The 24188-nt window shown below is 43.9% G+C and overlaps 1 protein-coding gene across 1 annotated transcript in view; it reads right to left on the bottom strand.

Moving 5' to 3' along the window:
• Positions 1 to 24188, bottom strand: part of LOC126108915 (glycine--tRNA ligase) — a 171028-nt gene that overhangs the window by 19858 nt on the left and 126982 nt on the right. The window contains exons 10-11 of the mRNA XM_049914277.1: positions 22010 to 22136; positions 8960 to 9252 (exon numbers count right to left, since the gene is read on the bottom strand). Of these exons, the coding sequence (XP_049770234.1) occupies positions 8960 to 9252; positions 22010 to 22136 (420 nt within the window). The remainder of the gene's footprint in view (positions 1 to 8959; positions 9253 to 22009; positions 22137 to 24188) is intronic.

Genomic DNA, 24188 nt, shown 5'->3' with positions numbered 1-24188 from the left:
TTTCTTTCTTCTCCAACTCTTCTTAATACTTCCTCATTCCTTACTCCGTCTTCCCATTTAACTTTTTCCATTCTTCTGCATATCCACATCTCTAGTGTCTCCAATCTTCTTTCATCTTCTTTCCTCAATGTCCAGGTCCCCGCACCATATAAGTGCGTCGCTCCAGATGTAACATTTGTCAAGTCTTTTGCTCAGATCTTTGTTTAGTGGTTCACAAATTAATTTCTGTTTCCTCTTGAAACCTTCTTTTGCCATTGCAATTCTTTTCCTAATTTCTGTTGAGCAATACATATCATCCATCCATTATTACACTTCCCAAGTAACTGAAGTTGTTCATTTGCTCTATTTCCTCTCCCCCTACTTTCATACGGCATTTTCTCCCCTTTCCTCCAATTACCATGCTTTTCGTTTTCTTCTTGTCGATCTTCATTCCATATTCCTCTAATTTTGTGTTTAGATCATCTAACATTTGTTCCATATCTCTTGCACTCTCTGCCATCACAACCATGTCATCTGCAAATCTCCTATTCAGTACCTCCTAATTAGGTACACGATCTACCCATCTAGTCTTCAGCATTATTATGTGACACCACATTTTAAAAACCTCAATTCGCTTCTTGTCTAAACTGTTCGTCATCCATGTTTCATTTCCATACACGGATACACTCCACACAAAAACTTTCAGAAAAGACTTCCTAACACTTAAATCTATACTCCACATTAACAAATTTCTTTTCTGCAAAAACACCATTCCTCTCTACATCAGCCATCGTCAGTTTTTTTACTGCTCAAATAGCAAAACTCGTACTACTTTAAGTGTGTCATTTCCTAATCTAATTCCCTCAGCATCATCTGATTTAATTCGACTGCACTCTACTATCCTTGTTCTGCTTTTGTTGATGTTCAGCTTACACTCCTCACCTTTCAAGACACTGTCCATTCCATTCAAGTGCTCTTCCAAGTCCTTTGCTGTTTCTGACATAATTTCAAAGTTTTTATTTCTTCTCATTGAACTTTAACTCCTTCTCTTAATTTTTCTTTAGTTTCCTTTACTGCTTTGTCAATATACAGAATTAATAATATCGGCAATACATTACAACCCTGTCACCCTCACTTTTCAACCACTGCTTCCCCTTCACATCCCTCGATTCTTGAACTGCCATCTAGTTTCCGTACAAGTTGTAAATAGCCTTTCACTCCTTGTATTATGCCCCTGCTATCTCCAGAATTCCACAGAGCATATTCTGGCTGCTAACACTGTCAAAAGATCTTCTAAGTCTACAAATGCTATAAGCATAGGTTTGCCTTTCGTCAACCTATCTTGTAAGATAAGTTGTATTGCTCTCGTTTGCCCACATTTCTCCTGAACCCAAACTGACGTTCCCCAAGGTGGACTTTATCGGTTTTTCCGCTCTTATTAGATTAGAATAGATTTACTTTCATTCCAATTGATCCGTAGTGAGGTGGTCCTCTAGGATGTGGAACATGTCAGAAAAACAACAATACATGACAAATATTTACAACTAAAACAAATAAGCTAATGTACCATTCCACAGGTCCCAAGTGGCATGATCATCATTTTTTAATGAACGCTATATGAAAGAATCATGTTACAAATACTAATGTACTGAATTTAAAATAAAAAAGTTTTTTATTTGTTTATAATGTAATAAATGTGTAATACTGCCACTAAGTACTTATTTACAATGAACACATTACTGCACTGAAATTGTGCAGAAGTTATATTCTACTTATATATATATATCAGTTGGTTCTACTGAGAAATTCAATGGAGTTGAAGGAGTTGGCCACCAATATACCCTTTAGGCTTCTCTTTAACTGAATTTCATTGGTCGTTAAGCTTTTTATGGCTGCTGGTAAGTTATTGAAAATGTGTGCTCCTGAACAATGCACACCTTTTTGTACAAGACTAAATGACTTTAAATCCTTGTGAAGATTATTCTTATTTCTAGTATTGATTCCATGAATTGAGCTGTTGGTTTGAAAAAGTGATATATTTTTAATGACAAATTTCATTAAGGAATAAATATATTGGGAAGCAGTAGTTAGTATCCCTAGTTCCCTAAACAGGCTTCTGCAGGATGTTCTTGAGTTCACACCACATATAATTCTTACTGCACGTTTTTGTGCCCGGAAAACTTTAGCTTGGCTTGATAAATTACCCCAAAAAATAATCCCATATGACATTATGGAATGAAAGTAAGCGTAGTATGCCAGCTTTATTTTTATATCCCCTATGTCTGACAAAATTCGCATTGCAAACAGAGATTTGTTAAGATGCTTCAGCAGTTCCGTGGTGTGCTCCTCCCAGTTGAATTTATTATCAAGCTGTAATCCCAAGAATTTAACACTGTCCACTTCTATCTTCTTGTCATCGTATGTTACACATATACTCTTGGGACACCCCTTACAAGTTCTGAACTGCATGTAGTGTGTTTTTTCAAAGCTTAGTGACAAAGAATTGGCTAGGAACCAGTGATTAATGTCAACAAATATTTTATTGGCTGATCTTTCTAAGACTACACTTGATTTGCTATTTATTGCAATGTTTGTATCATCGGCAAACAAAACAAACTTGGCATCTGGTAATGTTACTGATGAAAGGTCATTGATATACACAAGACAAAGTAAGGGCCCCAAAATGGAACCTTGTGGGACCCACGTGTAATTAGTTCCCAGTTGGACGATGCCTGATAGCTTGATACATGTCTCTTTCCTAATAACACCCTTTGTTTCCTGCCAGAGATATAAGATTTGAACCATTTTGCAGCATTTCCTGTTACACTATAATATTCTAGTTTACTTAAAAGGATATTGTGATTTACACAGTCAAATGCCTTTGACAGATCACAAAATATACCAGTTGCCTGCAATTTTTTGTCTAATGAATTAAGCATATTTTCACTGTAAGTGTAGATAGCCTTCTCAATATCAGAACCTTTTAGAAATCCAAACTGTGACTTTGACAGTATGTTATTTGAGATAAGATGGTTATAAAGACGACTGTACATCACTTTTTCGAAAATTTTTGAGAATGCTGGCAACAGTGAAATTGGACGGAAATTTGATGCTATTTCTTTATCTCCCTTCTTAAACAGTGGCTTAACTTCAGCATATTTCAGCCATTCAGGAAATATTCCACTGATAAACGACTGGTTACACAGATAGCTTAATATGTTACTTAGCTCAGAATCACATTCTTTAATTAACTTTGTTGATATTTCATCATACCCACTAGATGTTTTTGATTTTAAAGATTTTATGATGGACATTATTTCTGTTGGGGTAGTGAGGGTCAAATTCATATTATGGAAGTTACTTGAAATGTCTGGTCTAAGGTAATCCATAGCAGCATCTACCGAACCTGACAACCCCATCTTTTCAGTAACAGTTATGAAATGTTTGTTAAAAAGTTCTGCAAGACTATACGCATCTGTCACCAATGTATCATTTACTCTTAACGCTATTTGTTCCTCTTCATGTCTGGTTCTACCGGTCTCCTCCTTCACTATATCCCATATTGTCTTCATTTTGTTATCTGATATGACTATCTTTTCCTTGTAATATATTTGCTTTGACATCCGTATTACAGTCTTTAATATTTTGCAGTATTTCTTATAATGTGCTATAGCATCAACATTGGAAATGTTTCGGATTGACAGATACAGTTTTCTTTTTGTTTTACAAGATACCCCTATTCCTCGAGTAATCCATGGCTTCTTTGTAGACTTTGCTCTAACCTTGGTAAGTTTTGGGGGAAAGCAGTATTCGAATAAGGTAAGCACTTTATTAGCAAAAATGTTATATTTTTCATTCATGCCATGAGCACTGTAAACATCAGTCCAGTGAATGTCTCTGAGGAGTGTCCTAAAATAATCAATTTTTGGCTTACTGATTACCCTCTTGAGCTCAGATTTAACAGATTTTATATCCTGTTCAGTATTAACATTTAACAGAAGGAACTGCATGTCATGGTCTGAGAGACCATTGACTATTGGTTTTGTAATATAATTTTGTTCATTGGACTTTTCTATAAAGATATTATCAATGGCTGTTTGTGAGCAAGTGGCTATCCTAGTGGGGAACTTTACTGTGGGAATTAAGTTGAATGATAGTGTTACTAACTCAAATAAGTTCTTATTGGGAGAGTCTTTAAGGAAATCTACACTGAAATCACCAGCAATGCTGTTCTAGGCAAAATTTATGAATGTCTATGTTCTTAAATTTATGACAGTTCCTGATGAATGTGGCAACTCCTCCTTTCTCCATTTCTGATCTACAAAAGTGAGATGCTAACCTAAACCCTGTAACACTTAAAAGTTCTATACCAGTGGTCACATGATGTTCAGAGAGGCAGATTATGTCAGCTGGGTTTGAAGACTCTAATTCATCTATGCAGATAGTTAATTCATTAATTTTATTTCTCAGTCCTCGAATATTTTGATGCAATAAAGATAGCTGACGTTTCACATTGACTGAGTTAAAATTGGGTGGAGTTAAAATATCTGCTGACAGTTGAAAATTCTTAACCAATGGCTGTTTATGCTGATATAATAAGCTGGAATTATGTTTTTTGATTTCTTTCTCAAACTGAAGGTTTGTCTCAGTTCTAACTTCTCTTAAAATTTGCTTTCTTTCTGCCCTCCCTACCCTAAAAAAGGGTCTTTTCGGAATCCTATAACCACTGGTATTTTACCACTCATGACAGTGCCTCCCCCCTTTAACTTTCCTGCTATTTCCCCAGCCAATTTACCCTTCTTATGTAAATAATTTGTGTTAATATTTTGGAACAGCGACTTATTCAACTGATAGTTTGGTAACCTGTCAGCACCTGAGTTACAACATATGTCAGTAACTACGTGTAGGGGAGATATGTAAGTGTGACCTCACTGAATTCGTTTGTAAAAACTTTCTGCCGATCTGACTGCGATATGCTTCGTAAGTATACAGTTATTGCAGTTTTTAAGTCACAAAGCACGTACGGCCGATTGTGATTTGCTACAGAGTTTGGTGCTCCCCAAAGAAGGGGGTAAGGTCTGGCAAGTGAGGGGCCGCAGGTTCTGTTAGACGAGACACTGCCAAAAAAACTCTCGAGAGCACGCACAGTGTTGCCGACTGCACGCACGGTAGCGTCACATCGTTGAAACCGTGGGTAGTTTAATTAGTCTTTCTTTAGTCGGCCTATGAAATCGTGGATCATTAAACTGCAATGTTCAGTATTCACGGTTTCTTCCAAAACTAAAGGTCCAATAATGTGTGTGCCATCCGGATACTGCTACACACGTTCCAATTTTCTGAACACGTAATGACGTTTCGAGCACAGCACGAGAATTCTCCGTCAGCTGTGATCGTGTATTTTGTGTGCTAACGTGACCGCAGAGGTGAAACCGCGCCTCATCTGTACAGAAGGTGACACCGATAACATCGACGATATTCTCCTCAGTGAAAGAAGAAACCATTCCCAGTAATGGACCGACTTTTCACTATCGGCATCTTTTAATTTGTGCATTACTGTCACTATGTATGTGAATAATTTCAATGTCTGCCTAAACACTTTATAGGAGTTTGCCAACCCAATATCTTTTTTCTGTGCCAATCTGCGTAATGATTTTGCTGGGCACTGCCACACAGAATCTCACTGACTGGACTAGAATTGCCTCCAGTGATAAATCCCACTTCAAAATGAGCCTCCACGCCCAGCAAAGACGAGTCCGGAGATGCCCCGGACAGTGGGGGGTGCCGACCCGACTTTCGACAGTCGTAGAGCCCGTGAATCGGGAGGGCCATTTCATTACGTACGAGGACCCCTCTGGTTGTTATCTGTGGCACCCGTTCAGCACAGCAGTACACTGACAACATTCTACACCCCATTTTGTTCCCCTTTACGGCAACCTATCCTGGGCTTACATTTCGGCAAGATTATGTCCGCCTGCACACAGCGAGAGTGTCTACTGCTCATCTTCGGGCTCGGTAATCCCTACCTCGGCCAGTGAAGTTGTCAGATCACTCCCCAATAGAGATCCTTCGGAGTGCTACGGGTAGGGCACTCCGACCAGCTCAAGTTTGCGACGATCTGACGTACCGATTGGACACAATTTGGTACAATATCCCTCGGGAGATCGTCCGACAATTCTATCACTCGATGCCGGGCCGAAGAACTGTTTCCTTAAGGGCCGTAGGTGGACCGAAACATTATTAACTTGTTCAATTTTTGAAGCTGTTTCTCTCGAATAAATTGTCCAATTTTTTCGAAAGCATTATCATTTGTTCGTCCGTACTCGCGTATCACATCTACCGATTTCCGTCCCATTCGGATAATTCCTTGTGGTGCCTTTTTTCTTGGAGGTTATGTGAATATTAGACAAAGCACAGTATAACAATTTTAAAAAATTAATCTTATATTCAACTTGTGGGTGGGGAAGGTAACATACTTATACAGGAAAGGAAACTTCTTAAAAATATTGTAATACTAATGACTACTGGCAAAAACATTAAATACTTTGTCGTAAGAAGGCTTCTATAAAATGGTCTCTATTTGATAAAGTTAACTGTAGCTGGATTTATAAAAATCCAGAAAATACAGACACTGTTAGAAACTTACAAATGTTGTCACAACTGTCTCAGGTGCGACCCACCACTGTCTCAGTCATAGGTGGCTCACGCACTGTTTTGATTTTTGACACTGCAATTGTTAACTGGATGTTATCGAACAAATTGTGAACATAAAAGTAGTGTCCAATTCAATTTTCAGTATACCTGTGTCCCGAGACGGAGGCCTCTCAGGTTACCTGTCAAGTAAAAGGCGTCATTCCGTGGCAACGTTTTGACAAGTTTCCTGCTGGTCACCTTCAAGGGGAAACATCAGGTTCGTGTCAAGTTTGTCTTTTTACAGATGCTGGACCGCAGACTCCTCTGCTGTGTCTGCAACAGCTGTTGCAGACGGTGACTGGGGGGGGGGGGGGGGGGCATCGTAGACGGTAGTGGGGGGGGCATCGTAGACGGTAGGGGGGGGGGGGGCATCGTAGACGGTAGGGGGGGGGGGGACATCGTAGACGGTAGTGGGGGGGGGGGGTTGTTCCTGGTGTGTCGGAGGCCCCCGGTGTCGCATCCCGGTGCCGCCCGTCTCTTCCGTCTGTTGCCTTCATCCTTTCACATCAGAGCTCTCTCGACATAGTCTCGCTTGCAGTGCTCAGATGAAAACCGCTATCCCGGTTGGCAAGATTGTCGTGGACCCGTGTCTCCCCTAACTCTTTGCCGACGGAGTCCCAGAATCCACTCGTCCGCCGCACAACCTCTATCTGTTGAAAATCAAACGTGCAACTTTTGTGGAGGGTGCGCTCTGCCACTACAGCTTTGTCCATTCGGCTGAGGTGAACACTTCTCAGATGATGTGAGTGGTACTGTGAAATACAGCAGTATATTGCTTGCCACAGGACAGTAATCATGTATTTATATTGTGCTAGATGGTGGTAAGTTCTTGGCATTTAGGTACAAGATTTTCACTCTGCAGCGGAGTGAAAATCTCATTCTGGAAACATCCCCTAGGCTGTGGCTAAGCCATGTCTCCGCAATATCCTTTATTTCAGGAGTGCTAGTTCTGCAAGGTTCGCAGGAGAGCTTCTGTAAAGTTTGGAAGGTAGGAGACAGATACTGGCAGAAGAAAAGCTGTGAGTACCGGGCGTGAGTCGTGCTTCGGTAGCTCAGATCGTAGAGCACTTGCCCGCGAAAGGCAAAGGTCCCGAGTTCGAGTCTCGGTCGGGCACACTGTTTTAATCTGCCAGGAAGTTTCAAGAAGAGACAAACTTGTAGGGCACATCCTACGACACAACAATATCACTGGAACAATAGCAGAAGGAGCTATCGAAGGAAGGAATTGGCGGAAGCAACCGAGGATATCATACACGCAACAGATCACAAATCACGTCGGATGTAACACGTGCACGGAAATGAAGAGGGAGGCAGACAGAAGAGAAGAATGGCGCTCTGCTGCAAACCAACCTCAGGGTCGAACACTAAAAGAAAGAAGAAGAAAGGACTACAGCACCTGGAATGAACAGCATCAGTTGCAAAGTGGCAAGAAATATACCGGCGAGACACAATGGTGTATCTCGTAGTGCCGCTCAGAACACGTGAGAAGCATTCGTCTCAGCTAAATGGACAAATCTGAAGTGGCAGAGAACTGCCTCGACAAAGGTCATAAGTTAGATAGGGAGGTACTGTACCGGACGAATGGGTTCTGGGTCTCTACCATCGATGAGGCAGTGGAGATACGGATCCACGATGATCTTCTCAACTGGGATTACCATTTCTAATTGAGCTCTGCACCAAATGTAGTGTCAGCAAGAATGTATCAAGAGTGTTCCGATATGAAATCAATGAAGGCAGGGGACAGAATATGCAGGCCCCTTCACCGGGACGTAACGCCGCCCCCCCTCCCCCCCCAATACCATTATCCGTGATAGCCATTGCAGATGAGACAGAGAAGCCTGCAGTCCAGTGTCTATAAACATGCAAACTGGACACAAAACTGGCACTTCACTCGAAGATGACAATTACGAAATTTGTCAAAATATTGCCGCAGAATGACACCTCGACTCGGCCAATAATCTGAGAAGACTTCAACATCAAAATTTATTGAGAAATCCTGCATTCCCATATACCTGTCTACTATTCAGTGTGTTTTAAAAGGTAAGTAATTTACATTATGTGTGTGGTGTAACTAATAATTTTTTTGGAACTCTATTGAAACTCGAGTGCCGAAAAAAAAAAAAAAAAAAAAAAAAAAACAAGAGAGGGTTTTGTTCAAATGTCACACAATTTATTAATGGCGGGTAAGAGGAAGAAACATCCCGAGCTGAGGAAGTGAACGTTAGCGTTTTCCTCCGGTCCACGTCTCAGATTTTCCACTCGTCACAATACTCCGTTGCAAGATACTCACACAGCTGCTGTACGAACGGCTGGAACTCCGCATTGCCACTGAGCGGCAGCACCGAGCATTTGAGTGGGGCGACGACGGGCGGCAACGAGAAATACGTCCGCTGCTCGTCGCCGGGCCGCGTGCGGAAGCTGTGCTCGAACAGCGCGTACATGATGCGCCCCACGCCGAACGACGGCTCGACCACGCTGGGTGTCACCTCCTCCACGTGCAGCGTCTTCTGCCCGCGCCGTACCGACAGCATGTCTGCCGTCAGCCGGAACTCCACATCTCCCTCGCCACGCAGCACGTATTCCCTGCGACGAGAATAGATTTCCCCGTAGAGTGTCTGTGGTGACAGCGAAGGAGGACAGACGCGCTCGAACCTGTCTTCGTAATCTCTCTCCGTAACAACTGTCACAATGGCAGCAGCACGTCTGGTCCCCGTATCCTCCGATTGTGACAAATTTACCTGCACTACCCAAATATATATACAGCCCAATGATTTTGTTAAACCCTGAGAGGGTAAGGAGCAGCAAAAATCATATAAGCATACAGTCAAAAATGCATTACGAGGGAGGCACACTGAATTGAAGGTGGAGATACAACATTTTTGACAACGCAGCTTCCGACGATCGAAAGCATTCACGAGAACACACACCGGGCGTGCGAGAATGTTTTGCCACTACTAGTGTTTTAGCTCCACTCTCGAGAGGGCATTGAGCCAGAGTAGCACTGTAGAGTAGCCGCATTATCCTTCGTATCACCAGAAGAACTTCTCCGAGCAGCGGAGGCGCGGTCACCTGCAAAAAGTGCGGATACGCCTCGCCTGTGACGCGCTGTGGGAGGACGGCCGGTCCCACGAAGCAGTCGTGGCCTCCGCGGGGATTCCCTATAGCCCACACGACGGTGTCGTGAAGGCCGACAGTACTGTCTCTCGTAAAGGTACCCCACCTGTGAATAAGACGGATGCCACAAATCCCAGCAATGTGGTGAGTGATAAGCCGGTGACAAAACAGTTACCCGAAGCCACGTCTATCAGAAATAAGCCAGGGCCACTGACAAAGATATTTTATCTCCACTTTCGAGTGTGCGTAACCCACCTCGGGGCACGTGTCGGGGCGTACGTACCTCGATCTTTTTTATCCTAGGGTGTGGTTACAAGTGAGGTGATACGACACACTACAATAAAGACAATGTTATGAAAAGTATAGACAGCAGGAGGTGCCGAGTTGCCAACAGGCACAACAAGGAGACTACTCGATCCCTGCTTCCAGCACCTCATCTCGTAGGTCATATCCGTGTAATACAAGGTGCTATCCAAAATTTTCGGGACTGGTGCCGCCATCTGTCGAAAACCTTACCCTTGGACTAATGGTCACCATCACCCTCGAAGTATACAGAGAAGTTGCAGCATTAGAAAATTACAGCAAAATGCTGGAAGATCTGCAGCGGATGGGCACTTGGTGCAGGGAGTGGCAACTGACCCTTAACATAGACAAATGTAATGTATTGCGAATACATAGAAAGAAGGATCCTTTATTGTACAATTATATAATAGCAGAACAAACACTGGCAGCAGTTACTTCTGTAAAATATCTGGGAGTATGCGTATAGAACGAGTCAAAGTGGAATGATCATATAAAATTAATTGTTGGTAAGGCTGGTGCCAGATTGAGATTCATTGGGAGAGTTCTTAGAGAATGTAGTCCATCAACAAAGGAGGTGGCTTGCAAAACACTCGTTCGACCTATACTCAAGTATTGCTCGTCAGTGTGGGATCCGTAGCAGGTCAGGTTGACAGAGGAGATAGACAAGCGCGTTTCGTCACAGGGTTATTTGGTAAGCGTGATAGCGTTACGGAGATGTTTAGCAAACTCAAGTGGCAGACTCTGCAAGAGAGGCGCTCTGCATCGCGGTGTAGCTTGCTGTCCAGGTTTCCAGAGGGTGCGTTTCTGGATGAGGTATCGAATATATTGCTTCCCCCGACTTATACCTCCCGAGGAGATCGCGAATGCAAAATTAGAGAGATTCAAGCGCGCACGGAGGCTTTCCAGCAGTCGTTCTTCCCGCGAACCGTATGCGACTGGAACAGTTAAGGAAGGTAATGACAGTGGCACATAAAGTGCCCTCCGCCACACACTGCTGGGTGGCTTGCGGAGTATAAATGTAGATGTAGATGAAGTAGTTCCCATCCGCACGTACACACCAGTCCCAGCACTTCTGCCACTGGTCAAACATTTTCTGGAAGCCCTGTTCTTTAAGGGTGTTTATCACCACCAGCAATGCTTCTCGAATCCTCTCTAGAGTATCGAACCGACGGCCTTTCAACTCGAGTTTCAGTTTTGGGAATAGCCTCGAAATCGCAAGGTGCCTAATCTGGCGAGTACGGAGGGTGGGGTACAACCGTCATGTTGTTTTTTTGCCAAAAAGGTCCTGGTCAACAAGGACGTGTGACAGGGCACGTTTTCGTGACGTGGCAGCAAGTTCTCTCGACACTAAAATTCGGGGCCTCGTCGCCGCACATTTTCACGGAGCCGTCTCAAAAAGTCACAGTAGTATGCGAAATTCACTGTTCGGTAGGGTGGGATGAATTCTTTGTGCACAATTCCTTCAGTATCAAAGACAACAATGACCGTGCTCTTCACTTTGTTCTTCACCTGCCTTACTCGTTTGGGTCTTCGAGAGCCCGGGCTCTTCCACTGGGACGATTGTCGCTCTGTCTCAACACTTGTTGACTCATTGCAAGAGTCTCCATAGCACTTTTCCCGAGATTCGCACAGAATTTGATACACATGCACTGTTCTGTTCGCGGATCCATCGTAAAATCGCCAAACACAGTTGACACGCAACATGTCCTCCCACCTGCCTGTCACTCCGTCTAACCTCCTGACGGCATCTACCTGCCCCACTCTTTCCACCCCTCCCTGTATGCTCCCACAAGCAGGACTTTACTGTCCCCCATCCCTACCCTGCTATCCTTCCCTAGAGGCAGTCAGCTGTTGCCGTATTCCCGCTCGTTCTCGTAAGCGAGACTGAGCAGCGAGGATGCTGCCTGCGAGATCACTGTGTTCCGACAGCGCCGTCTCGATAACGAGGCGACCTGACACTCTCGGCTCACCACCCGCAGCGCTGCCGGTCGCACGGGGCCGTTCCGAACGCGGTTCGTACTGTGTGCGGCTATCCGAGTTACAAGTATACTAGTAAGGAACGTGCACGTGTGAAATGTCATAGTTGTGCTGGTACGTACGAATGCATTTTGGGACATTTAAGACACATTTCAGTCGCACGAATCGAGACGGACATTCGAACAAATCCAGTCCACGTAATTATAAAAGTAAAGCTGCCGAAGTTTCCTGTAAAAGTGCTATCAGTGGTGGCATTCTGGTTACTCAGAAACTGTCATGTAACGGCGACAAGGGAAATCGTGGAACCTTACGATAAAGCAAGAGATGACGACTGTAAATTATTTTCTACGTGAAGATATGCTTATCGTGGGGTCTAAACTAGGCATTAACGCGAAGTCATTTCTTGCAGTAGCAAGGAAAACTAGCCACACACTTTTCTGCCTACCATAGATATTAATGTTGAATTTTGTGTGTGTGCGTTTTGTACTTACGATTGTTTTTAAAGTGACATCTCATTTTACAAATGTTTCCTATTTCGTGTGTAACTGCGCACACGCAAGATTTCCTTTCGCAGAATTAGTTTTGAAGTTTGTTGCCTTTAAGCTTGTGTTTATTTCTTCCTCCTTATTTAGCTATTATCCCTCTGTTTCTTCACTCTTAGACAACTTAATACGGTTCATTGTATTTATTACGACCTCCGTCAGCATTAAAGATTGCCGTCAACTAGGGCAAGGTTGTTAACATATTATCCGTTTCTGGCTTAATTTTGTAACGTTTGCTATCAAAGCTAATTGTGTAACTTTTGTGTTTCATTTTTATTTTGTTGTAGGCCCCAGTTCTATAAAAGATATTTCACTTTTGCAACAATGCTGTACAGGTAGAATGTTTGAGAAGGCAAGTGCTTCGGACTTACGAACGGTCTTTCGCAGGCTCTGTAGCTACATACTTGGAACGCTTGAAAGAAACGACCACCTTCTGAGGTGCTTCACTTTTCAGGTCAGAGGTGCTTAATGTATTAATCACTGTACGTAGTTCCCATTTGTTATCGTTTGATACCCTTCTGTTAACCATTACTGCCTTGCAATTTTATTTTTATATGCTATATTTTCTGACCGAAAATATACAAATCACAGCAACAGACATAAGAAAAATACAAAAATCCAGATCCACCTGTCGCTAAAGCTGAAAGAACCTTAAGATTACGATGCTCGAACTCGACAAAGAGAAATGCGTTACGGAATAATGTTCCGAGGCAACTCGTCACTTAGAAGGAAAGTACCGATTGCGCAAAAGAGAGCAGTAAAAATAATATGCGAAGTTCACTCACGGAAATCGTGTAGGCACAATAATCTTAAAGGAGGTCGGCATTTTAACTGCACCGTCAAAATACATATATTTGCTAATGACATTTGTCATAAACAGCCCATCACAGTTTGAGAAGAACGGTGATGTAAGTAGGGAGAACACTAGAGGGGAAAAAAGCTTTACAGAGGCTCTCCCGCTCGGAAGGTAGGAGACGAGGTACTGGCCGAAGTAAAGCTGCGAAGACGGGCCGCGAGTCGTGCTCGGGTAGCTCAGTCGGTAGAGCACTCGCCCGCGAAAGGCAAAGGTCCCGAGTTCGAGTCTCGGTCCGGCACACAGTTTCAATCTGCCGGGAAGTTTCATATCGGTGCACACTCCGCTGCAAAGTGAAAATCTCATTCTGGAAATTCTATCATTGCTCGGGAACACGAAGTCCTCGAAAGACTAAAAATGGTTCCCAAGTAGCCAAATGTAACCATTTCCAGTCGATTATCGGTTCAGTGGGACCAGAGGACCCACTCCAGCCCAGTCCAAGCAAACACAGCCCACACCATTACGGAGCCACCGCCAGCTCGCACAGTGCCTCGTCGACAACTCAATTCCACGGCTTCGAGGGGTGTGCACCACTCTCGAACTGTACTGTCCGCTCTTACCGACCGAAATCGGGACTCGCCTGACGAGGGCAAGATTTTGGAATCGCCTACCGTCCGATCGGTACGGACACGAGTGCAGGCCACTGCACGCGATGTCGTGCCGTCGGCAGAGGGATCTCCGTCACCACGGTGGAACATCACCCGTATCCGGCACCCTCATCTGCTACCTCCGTGCGACAGTACTGCACTGGCATTCGACCGGAGAGTGCTCGTCCACAAGCTGTCTCTTTGACGTTCAGGTATTCCCGTGGCTAGTAATAGAGTGCTGCAACGCTCAATGTTTGACCGGTTACGGCTCGGTCACGTACTCGCCCCACGTCTGTTATCCGCATTCCGGACACGCGGATAACCGAGCATGACCAGTCACCGCTGACGTCTCACCTCACCTCGCCCTGGCTCGCTGCACTGTACTGTACAAATCCAACGCCTCTCTCTCTCTCTCTCTCTCTCTCTCTCTCTCTCTCTCTCTCTCTCTCTCTCTCACACACACACACACACACACACACAATGTATTTATCTCTGTCTCTTTCTCCTTTAATACAAAAGTAACGTTTCCAAGAACGGGTACGTGACACAGCTAAATTCATAAAGCACTTGGGAAGTAAAATGATATTTCAATACAATCGTGGATAGAAGACGAGTCTCATTTCCAAACAGAAGATATATTTTTCCTTTCATTAATAGGAAACATTAAATAAGTTTTGTCCCTATAATCTAGAAGACAACCATCTTCATAAAGAAAACATACAAAGAACATTAAACATTTACAGACGTGAATTGTCGTACTTTTCACATGTTTGCAACAGAAACAAAATTATAGTTATTGTTTATCAGCAGTTAATCACTAACCCGTTCCGCATTTAATTGGCTGCAGCGATTTGTTAGTAATGTGCCGACTTTACTAAAGCACCTTTCACTTGATGCGCTTGTTGCTGGGATACATAAAATACATCTTGCAACTGCAGCCAGGTCTGGCAGATCTGTTTCATGTCTGCTCCCCCACTTTAAGACGTCATCATCATCTCCGGGGTACATTAAAATGTAGAGATGTACTTCATCTGCTGCGGATGATCTGTCGTTCCTCTATTTCTTGAAATGAACTCTCTTTCTCGGTGGTGATGACACAGTACTTGAAGGTTCTATGATAATAGAGTGTGTAAGGATTCCAGCATAGTGTACAAGCTGTTCCAGCATGTGTAGGCCTCTAGCTTCAACGATTATTTCAAAGACGAGCAGAGGCTACTTTTCTTAATGTACCTTATAATGCATTTTGCAGTATTTATTGTCGATGCGATGTTCGGGGCACGATTTAGCAAGAAGTTATCTTAATCGAAACTATGGCTAAGTGTGTGTTTATACAATGAGCAGCACAAGAAATCCTTTCGTGATTTTCCAAAGCCTTTATTACGTCGGCACCCTGGTCGGAGACAAAAACAAAACTGTGCAACATGTCCGGCGAAATGTCCCAATTGGCCATCCTCCCTTCAATTTCTATCACAATATTTACTCCCGTCTTCTTAACGCCCGGCAATTTTGTTGTAAATAAAACATTGTTCACAAGAGACCAATCTGTGTTACTGTAATGTGTTGTACGTGTCAAATAGTGCACTGGATTTTGTGAACCAGTCCACATATCATCTGTCGCAGCACATATTTTACGAGGGCAGTTCAATAAGTAATGCAACACTTTTTTTTTTCTGAAACAGGGGTTGTTTTATTCAGCATTGAAATACACCAGGTTATTCCCCAATCTTTTAGCTACACAACACTATTTTGCAACGTAATCTCCATTCAATGCTACGGCCTTACGCCACCTTGAAATGAGGGCCTGTATGCCTGCACGGTACCATTCCACTGGTCGATGTCGGAGCCAAGTCCATCGACTGCCGTTTTGTTTCAGGTTCGAAGTGATGAACCCATGTTTCATCGCCTGTGACAATCTTTGACAAGAAATTGTCACCCTCAGCCACATGACGAGCAAGTAATTCCGCACAGATGGTTCTCCTTTGCTCTTTATGGTGTTCGGTTAGACAACAAGGGACCCAGCAGGAACAAACCTTTGAATATCCCAACTGGTGAACAACTGTGACAGCACTACCAACAGAGATGTCAAGTTGAGCACCGAGTTGTTTGATGGTGATCCGTCGATCATCTCGAACGAGTGTGTTCGCACGCTCCGCCATTGCAGGAGTCACAGCTGTGCACGGCCCACCCGCACGCGGGAGATCAGACAGTCTCGCTTGACCTTGCGGCGATGATGACACACGCTTTGCCCAACGACTCACCGTGCTTTTGTCCACTGCCAGATCACCGTAGACATTCTGCAAGCGCCTACGAATATCTGAGATGCCCTGGTTTTCCGCCAAAAGAAACTCGATCACTGCCCGTTGTTTGCAACGCACATCCGTTACAGACGCCATTTTAACAGCTCCGTACAGCGCTGCCACCTGTCGGAAGTCAATGAAACTATATGAGACGAAGCGGGAATGTTTGAAAATATTCCACAAGAAATTTCCGGTTTTTTCAACCAAAATTGGCCGAGAAAAAAAATGTGTTGCATTACTTACTGAACTGCCCTCGTATTAATAGCTGCTGCAATAACAGAAGGCATTATGCTGTTTCGTATTGCATCAGCTCGTTCTTTGACATGTCTGCTTATAGTAGAGGGATGTGGCACGACATCTGCCACGTTAACTTCTCCATAATGCGCACCTAGATGTGCTAATTCTTGGCCTAGTTCTCTGAAACCTTCACTGGAAACAGCATTAAAAGGCCTCATATCTTTAGCACACATTGCAACACACTTTGCCATAATACTATTTTTTATTACTGCCGATATCCGTGAAGGAGCTGTATCTTTGTCACGTTTCTTGCAACTGCGTTTCTTTAAATGAGTGGTTCCCGACTGGAAACACAATAATGTGGAGCAGTTTATGCACGATACGTACCCAACAGAAGCACTGTTTTCGTCTACAAGCAACAGAAATTTACTCCATACTAGGCTTTTTACACCTTCCCGTTTCTTCAATGTGTAAATATTGGTTTCAGTCTTACATCTTACTGCACTGGCTTCCTCGCGCTGCATTATTACAAAGAGAGAGAGAGAGAGAGAGAGAGAGAGAGAGAGAGAGAGAGAGAGAGAGAGAGAGACTCCACACAGATAATGACATGTGTAATGTGTTTGAAGTTACGTGCTACGTATTCGGCCACGGAATCTATGCTCGGTCACTAGAACTAGTGTGAGCAGCCTATCCAGTTACGGTGTGCTCGCCCCATTTCATATTTTGTGCTCGCCCCACTTCGGTCGTGCAAGACTCTAGCTAGTAAGCCCCCCAGGTCTGTCCTCGCTACGACACGTGTGGGATCAGCTCGTACGTCATCTCCGTGCCACTGCCAGTGTCGACGATCTCGAGGACCGGTTATGACAGCTGTGGGCCAGTTCGTCTCGGGAGAGGACGTGGTAGCTTTACGACACCCTTCAACTCGTGTGTACCGGCCACAGGGGTTACGACGTCACGGCGATACGTAGGCTCGTACTGCCGACTTCTTCGTAAACTCGACTGTACACTGCAATCGTTGTGATACAGTCGTACACCTTCTCGACCCGTAAAGTTTCGTTTCGTTTCGTTTCGTTTCTTCCTCCCCTTCTTGGTCCTTCACTTTTTTTGTCAGGTGCTGTATAATAACTGCATACAGAGCAGTCGTATACGGCTCAGACAGAGATCTAACATTTTTACATCCTCCTCGATATCTTGCAGAGTTACCTCTGGACAGTCACTTTGAAAGACTTACTCCGAGCTTTTGCGCAATCCTCTGTCAGTCTTAAACTGGTGTCATACCACACAGAACTCTATTGTTTCTCGTAATGCAGGTGTGCATTGTAAGGTCTGCTTTTTGCGTCAGTCACTGCACTACAGCTAGAGATGTTGCCGAACCACACACAATCCGGAAGTCTCAAAATAGTTCACCTGCATGCTCACACACCCGAATAGTACAGTGTACCGGCAATCGTTCCTGCTGTAACCGCACGTGATCCGCGATTCCCTCGTCTTTCAGCCGCCCTACTACCCGTTGTTGCAACACATCCACATAATAAACACCTTTCACATTACATCTGAAACAATTACGGCACGAACAGGTATCTTGACATCTCGGCCTTTGTACTAACGCGAGACAGGTACCTTTCCATCTCTTCCAGTAAGCGAGGTGGCGCAGTGGTCAGCACACTGAAAACACATTCTGGAGGATGACAGTTCAAATCCACATTGTCAGGGTATGAGATTTCGCAGGTGTCTTGTCGCTGTTTTTTTTTTTTATTTATTTTATGAATTGTTTAATGAGGGGAGGAATCTCGTGCCAATTTTGAATATAGATGTACAAGCTCTATTATCAGATCTGTTCATATGTTCACCTAGAAAAATTGTACACACATTACAAGTTTAAACACTTCTTGGGAAGATTTGGTAAGGAATGGATCTTGTTTCATGTCATTTGTTAGTTTTCTGGGGTGTTCCACACAATTTTTGTGCCGTCCTAGAAATACTAAATCGAAAATCAGTGTGGTGACGTGTGGAGTGCTCAGTGAGGGCAAGGACCTTCTGCACGAAATGCGACTTGTGGGATAGCGATGACCAGAAGATTAATAATTTACAGCAAATACTGATGTATGTACTCTTGTTTTTTGCTTTTGGAGTTTGGTGTTAGTGCAAAGGAGATGCACCTAACCAACTAACTTCTGATTGAGTTTGAAATCAAAGATGTAATAACAGCCTTCATACAAATTGTAGTTGCTGAGTTCTGGATTCCATTTAGGAAGAGTTTATCAACGAATTGGGGGTTCACAGACTGCTCTGAGCTGAAGACCGGCGACGACGTAATTTAAAAACTTGAACTCTCACGACATCTAGCCATTCAGATCATTTTTCCACGATTTTCCTAAATCACTCCAGGCAAATGCTTTGTCGGTTCCTTCAAAAAGAGCACGGCCGACTTCTTTCCCCCTACTTTCACAATCCGAGCTAGCGCTGCTGTCGACAGTACATTAAATTCTAATCTCCTTTCCTTTCCAGTGCTTTCTTGTTCTTGTGAAACACAACTAGCTCTTTATACTCACTCAGTAGTGAGTGCTATCACCAGCGGAGGTCAAACTGATTCCACATTTTTAGATTTCCAGAAGGCTTTCGACGCCGTTCCTCACAAGCGTCTTCTGACCAAATTGCGTGCCTACGGAGTATCGCCTCAGTTGTGCGACTGGATTCGTGATTTCCTGTCAGAAAGGTCACAGTTCGTAGTAATAGACAGAAAGTCATTGTGTAAAAGAGAAGTAATATCCCGCATTCTCCAAGGAAGTGTTAAAGATCCACTATTGTTCCCGATCCATATTAATGACAGGATACAATCTGAGTAGCCGTCTCAAATTGTTTGCAGATGATGCTGTCATATACAATCTTGTAAAGTCATCAGATGACCAAAATAACTGTAAAAATGATTTAGATATCTCAAATCTGAGGGCTGTAAATTCAACTAAATACTTAGGGATTACAATTACAAATAACCTAAATTGGAACGATCACATAGATAATGTTGTGGGTAGAGCAAACCAAAGACTGCAATTCATTGGCAGAACACTTAGAAGGTGCAACAGGTCTACCAAAGAGACTGCTTACACCACGCTTGTCCGCCCTATTCTGGAGTATTGCTGTGTCGTGTGGAATCCGCACCAGGTGGGACTGACTGATGACATCAAAAAAGTTCAAAGAAGGGCAGCTCGTTTTGTATTATCGCGAAATAGGGCAGACGGTGCCACAGACACGATACGTGAACTGGGGTGGCGATCATTAAAACAAAGGCATTTTTCGTTGCACGTTCTCACGAAATATCGATCACCAGTTTTCTCCTCCGATTGCAGAAACATTCTGTTGGCGCCCACCTACATAGGGAGAAATGATCGTGATAAAATGAGAGAAATTAGAGCTTGCACAGAAAAATTTAAGTGCTCGTTTCTCCTGCGCACTGTTTGAGAATGGAACGGTAGAGAGAGAGAGCTCGAAGGTGGTTCACTGAACCCTTTGCCGGGCACTTTATTATGAATAGCAGAGTAATTGTGTAGATGTAGATGCTTTCATATAACAGGGATTTTCCTTAGGCTAGAAAACCACATTCTTCCTGGGCAAACTGCAATGTATCACGCATTTGTCAGAGAGTAATACTGTCAAGCCAGATATTGTATTCAGAAACTGTGCCAAGAAAGCACAGCATGCTGCAACTTGCTGGTCTGTTTTGCTGTCAGACAATTAATTTACAAACATTGGTATAGATCTTAAGTGGTCATGGATTCTTGATAGTGTTACTTTTCAGTTCAGTTGCTTTTCTGCCAATGTATTTCACTGGAGACTACTTAGCAAACTGAATATATATTTGCTCTCACATTCTCTCATATTCCTACACAGCCTGTCTAATACTGTCTGAAACAGAAAGCAAGCTCTGACCAACCGTGTAGGGGCATTTTATGAGTCGGGGCTGCACCAAAGTGGGGCATTTGTTATCTCTGTTGCTGTTCATCTTGTCTGTGCATTTCTGTGCACCCACACACGTAATTAATCAGTACTGGGTCCACTGTTATCAGTAGTGGCTTTGCAACTGAAACGGGCAATGCAATACTGACACCGATGTTTTTCATCAGTTTCAGAGCAGTTTGTGTGTGGTATATGTATATAATATGCATCAAAATATTTGTCAGGAGCTGGTTTACTACTCAATAAAGTTTATCTGAATTTTGTGCTACGTTCAGCCGCTAATGTAACTTGAACTGGTAACTGCCTGGGAAGTAGAAATGGTTGAAAAAATTTCTACTGTTATAATTAATGTTTTTGGAAAGCTCGGAATTGTACCATTCCCTATTTAAATAGTGAAACACTGCACCAGTTATGTATTCTTTCACGCTCAGGACGACATGTTTCGAGAATTTATTCTCGTAGTCAGGGGCAAATATTTACGTGAGTATTTTGTTTGAAGTTTATACATATGTTATTCCGTCTCTTTTGCAGTATGCTGTAGTCGTCATTTTGAGGTCATAAGGTACTGTGCCTCCTCCATTATTCAGAAAAACACACACATGCAAATCATCACTCTCACTGTTTGTGTGTGAAACACTTAGATAAAAATATTTGAGCTCGACAACGAGAATAAATTCTCAAAACACGCCTCATTAAGCACGAAAAAACAAGTAACTAGTGCAGTGTTTCATTATCTACACCAAAACCATCTGAGCAACACAAAGAGAGCAAAGGTGACAACTGGCACTACAAGTGGCCACACAATGAAACACGAAAAATGTGTGTTCGGGTAACACAAATGTGTCGTGACAATCACAAATCTGTCCAAGCACAGCAGAACCAGTTCAAAAACGGCTGCAAGCTGTCACGAAACCTCCACTCGAGTGAATCCTGTTACCCCCGTCTGCCACTGCGGCGAGCTGAGATCGGCAGTGACAGAAGACAGAGCAGAAATTTTACAGATTGTGATTTGCGGAGTAGAGTGCCCTCGTGCCAAAAAATTTAGTCACATAACATCTGTAAACACTACTCGAAGGGCAACGATATGCCGACGTGACTTTTTTTCTCAATTTACATAAGTTTTTCCTCCACTGACACTGTTCCCTACTGTGTAAACTGCAAGGAAATTACATTACCACAAACATTGTGAACATAGAAAATTTGCGGAGTGATAAAAAAAGTCTTAGATTGTGAGAAAACATTAATTGCAGGAAAGTAAAAACAAGATTGTAGTGTAATTATTCCCTCAGTCACACGAAGAGGGATACTGAATCTTCCCAGACACCCTGCAGATGTCGCCACATGTATACGAAAGTTTTTGTTATTTAGGACAGTAAATGGAAAACCTTAACGAGTTATACTGAAGAACTGTAGGACAATCTACAGGTCAGCTACAGTTTTGGGACAGGACGCACAGGACTGTCGACTGCCACTCACCCTTTACTCTCGAGTTCCTCTCCCAGCCGATTGACACTCTCGGAGTCCATAGCTGCCAGCAGGTCGTTCACCACCTTCGCTTCCTTCTTGAAGGCCTTGCCAATGGCCCCCTTGTTGGGTACAGGCTCTGTAAACAGAAACCAAAAATTCAGTGCAGGCCTGTCACACAAGAATTACAAGTGGACTTCAAAACCTGAGCTATAAATTATTGTGGCAGGGCAAGTAACTTTCTCTGAATGCTGTACTATTCTTCAAAGTAAAAAAAAAACACACACACACACACACACACACACACACACACACACACACACAGACAGAGAGAGAGAGAGAGAGACAGAGAGAGAGAGAGAGAGAGAGACATGACAACCACACACACGTCAAAAAAAAGTTTTGCACTACCTCGGCTCTGAGAGTTCCTCAACCTCTACAGAAATTTTGAATAGAGATCATCACAAACACCATTTCCACCCTTTGTACTGCTTACGAAAACCACACATTGCATGTTTTACCACCATACAGTAAGTCAGAGATGGTGGTCCAGATTGCTGTACACACTGGTACCTCTATACCCAGTAGCACGTCCTTTCGCATTATGCCCGTATTCATCGTGGCATACTATCCTCAAGTCCACCGAGGCACTGCCGGTCCAGATTGTCCCACTCCTCAACAGTGATTTGGCATAGATCTCTCAGACTGGTTGGCGGGTCACGTCATCAATAAACAGCCCTTTTCATCATATCCCGGGCACGTTCGATAGAGTTTGTGTCTGGAGAACGTGCTGGCCACTCTAGTCGAAAGACGTAGTTATCCTGCAGGAAGTAAGTCACTAGATTTGCACAATGGAGGCCCGAATTGTCGTCCACGAAGACGAATGCCTCGCCAATATGCTGTCGATACGGCTGCATTATCGGTCGGAGGATGGCATTCGCGTATTGTACAGCCATTACGGCGCCTTCCGTGACCACCGGCAGCACACGCCACTGCGTAACAGCAGGAAACCTCCACCTTACTACACTCACCGGACAGTGTGTCTAAGACGTTCAGCCTGACCGGGTTGCCTCCACACACGTCTCGAACAATTGTGAGGTCGAAGGCATATGCGACACTTGTCAGTGAAGATAATGTGATGCCACTCCCGAGCGGTCCATTCGACACGTTGTCGGGACGATCTGTACAGTGCTGCACAGTGTCGTGGTTGCAAAGACAGACAACGGGAGTGAAGTTGCGGACTGTGCAGCCTATGGCGCACAGTTTGGATCTTAACACGACGTCCTGTGGCTGCACAAAAAGCATTATTCGACACGGTGGCACTGTTGTCAGGGTTCCACCGAGCCATAATCTGTAGGTAGCGGTCATCCACTGCAGTAGTAGCTCTCGGGTGGCCCGAGCGAGCCACGTCATTGCCAGTTCCTGTGTCTCTGTATCTCCTCCGTATCCGGACAACATCACTTTGGTTCACTCCAAGACTCCTGGACACTTCCCTTATTGAGAGCCCTTCCTAGCACAAAGTAACAATGCAGATGTGATGGAACTGTGCTATTGACTGTCTAGGCACAGTTAACTACAGACAACAGGAACCACGTACCTCCTTCCTGGTGGAATGACCGGAACTATCGGCTGTCGGACCCCCTCCGTCTAATAGGTGCTGCTCGTGAACGGTTTAGTGACATCACTGAACAGTCAAAAGGACTGTGTCTGTGATACAATACCCACAGTCAACATCTATCTTCAGGAGTTCTGGGAACCGGAGTGATGCAAAACTTTTTTTGATGTTTGTATTTTTCTAACAAGTCAACTGTAAAAGAGTCCCAATGTTCTACAGACAACACAAATCCACTCCTCTGTCTCGAAACTGTCAAAGAACGCCCGTGCGTACGTCCGTCGTCGCTGTCGGAAAATCTGCGAGTGCTGCAAAACGGTCCCTTCTATTTCCGAACACAGTTATCTGTGGTCGACGTCTGTGGCCTCCCTCCACCCACACCTCCGAGGACTCGGTCACATTGTCGGCACCGTTTCACCACGGCCGGACGTGACATTTCGTACGGTTTATACGTGGACACAGAGTGTCGGTGAATCTGTATACAATTTAGATGCTCTGCCCAGAAGAATTGTGCTACCCCACATCCTCCGACAGTGGCGCACGTTTCCAGTTGCCGTGCCTTTCCGCTCGCACACTGTG

The sequence above is a fragment of the Schistocerca cancellata genome, chromosome 11 (assembly GCF_023864275.1).
Source record: "Schistocerca cancellata isolate TAMUIC-IGC-003103 chromosome 11, iqSchCanc2.1, whole genome shotgun sequence".
In the NCBI taxonomy this organism is placed as follows: Eukaryota; Metazoa; Arthropoda; class Insecta; order Orthoptera; family Acrididae; genus Schistocerca; species Schistocerca cancellata.
The sequence above is the reverse complement of the archived record's forward strand: the minus strand, read 5'-3'. Positions and strand labels throughout refer to the sequence as shown.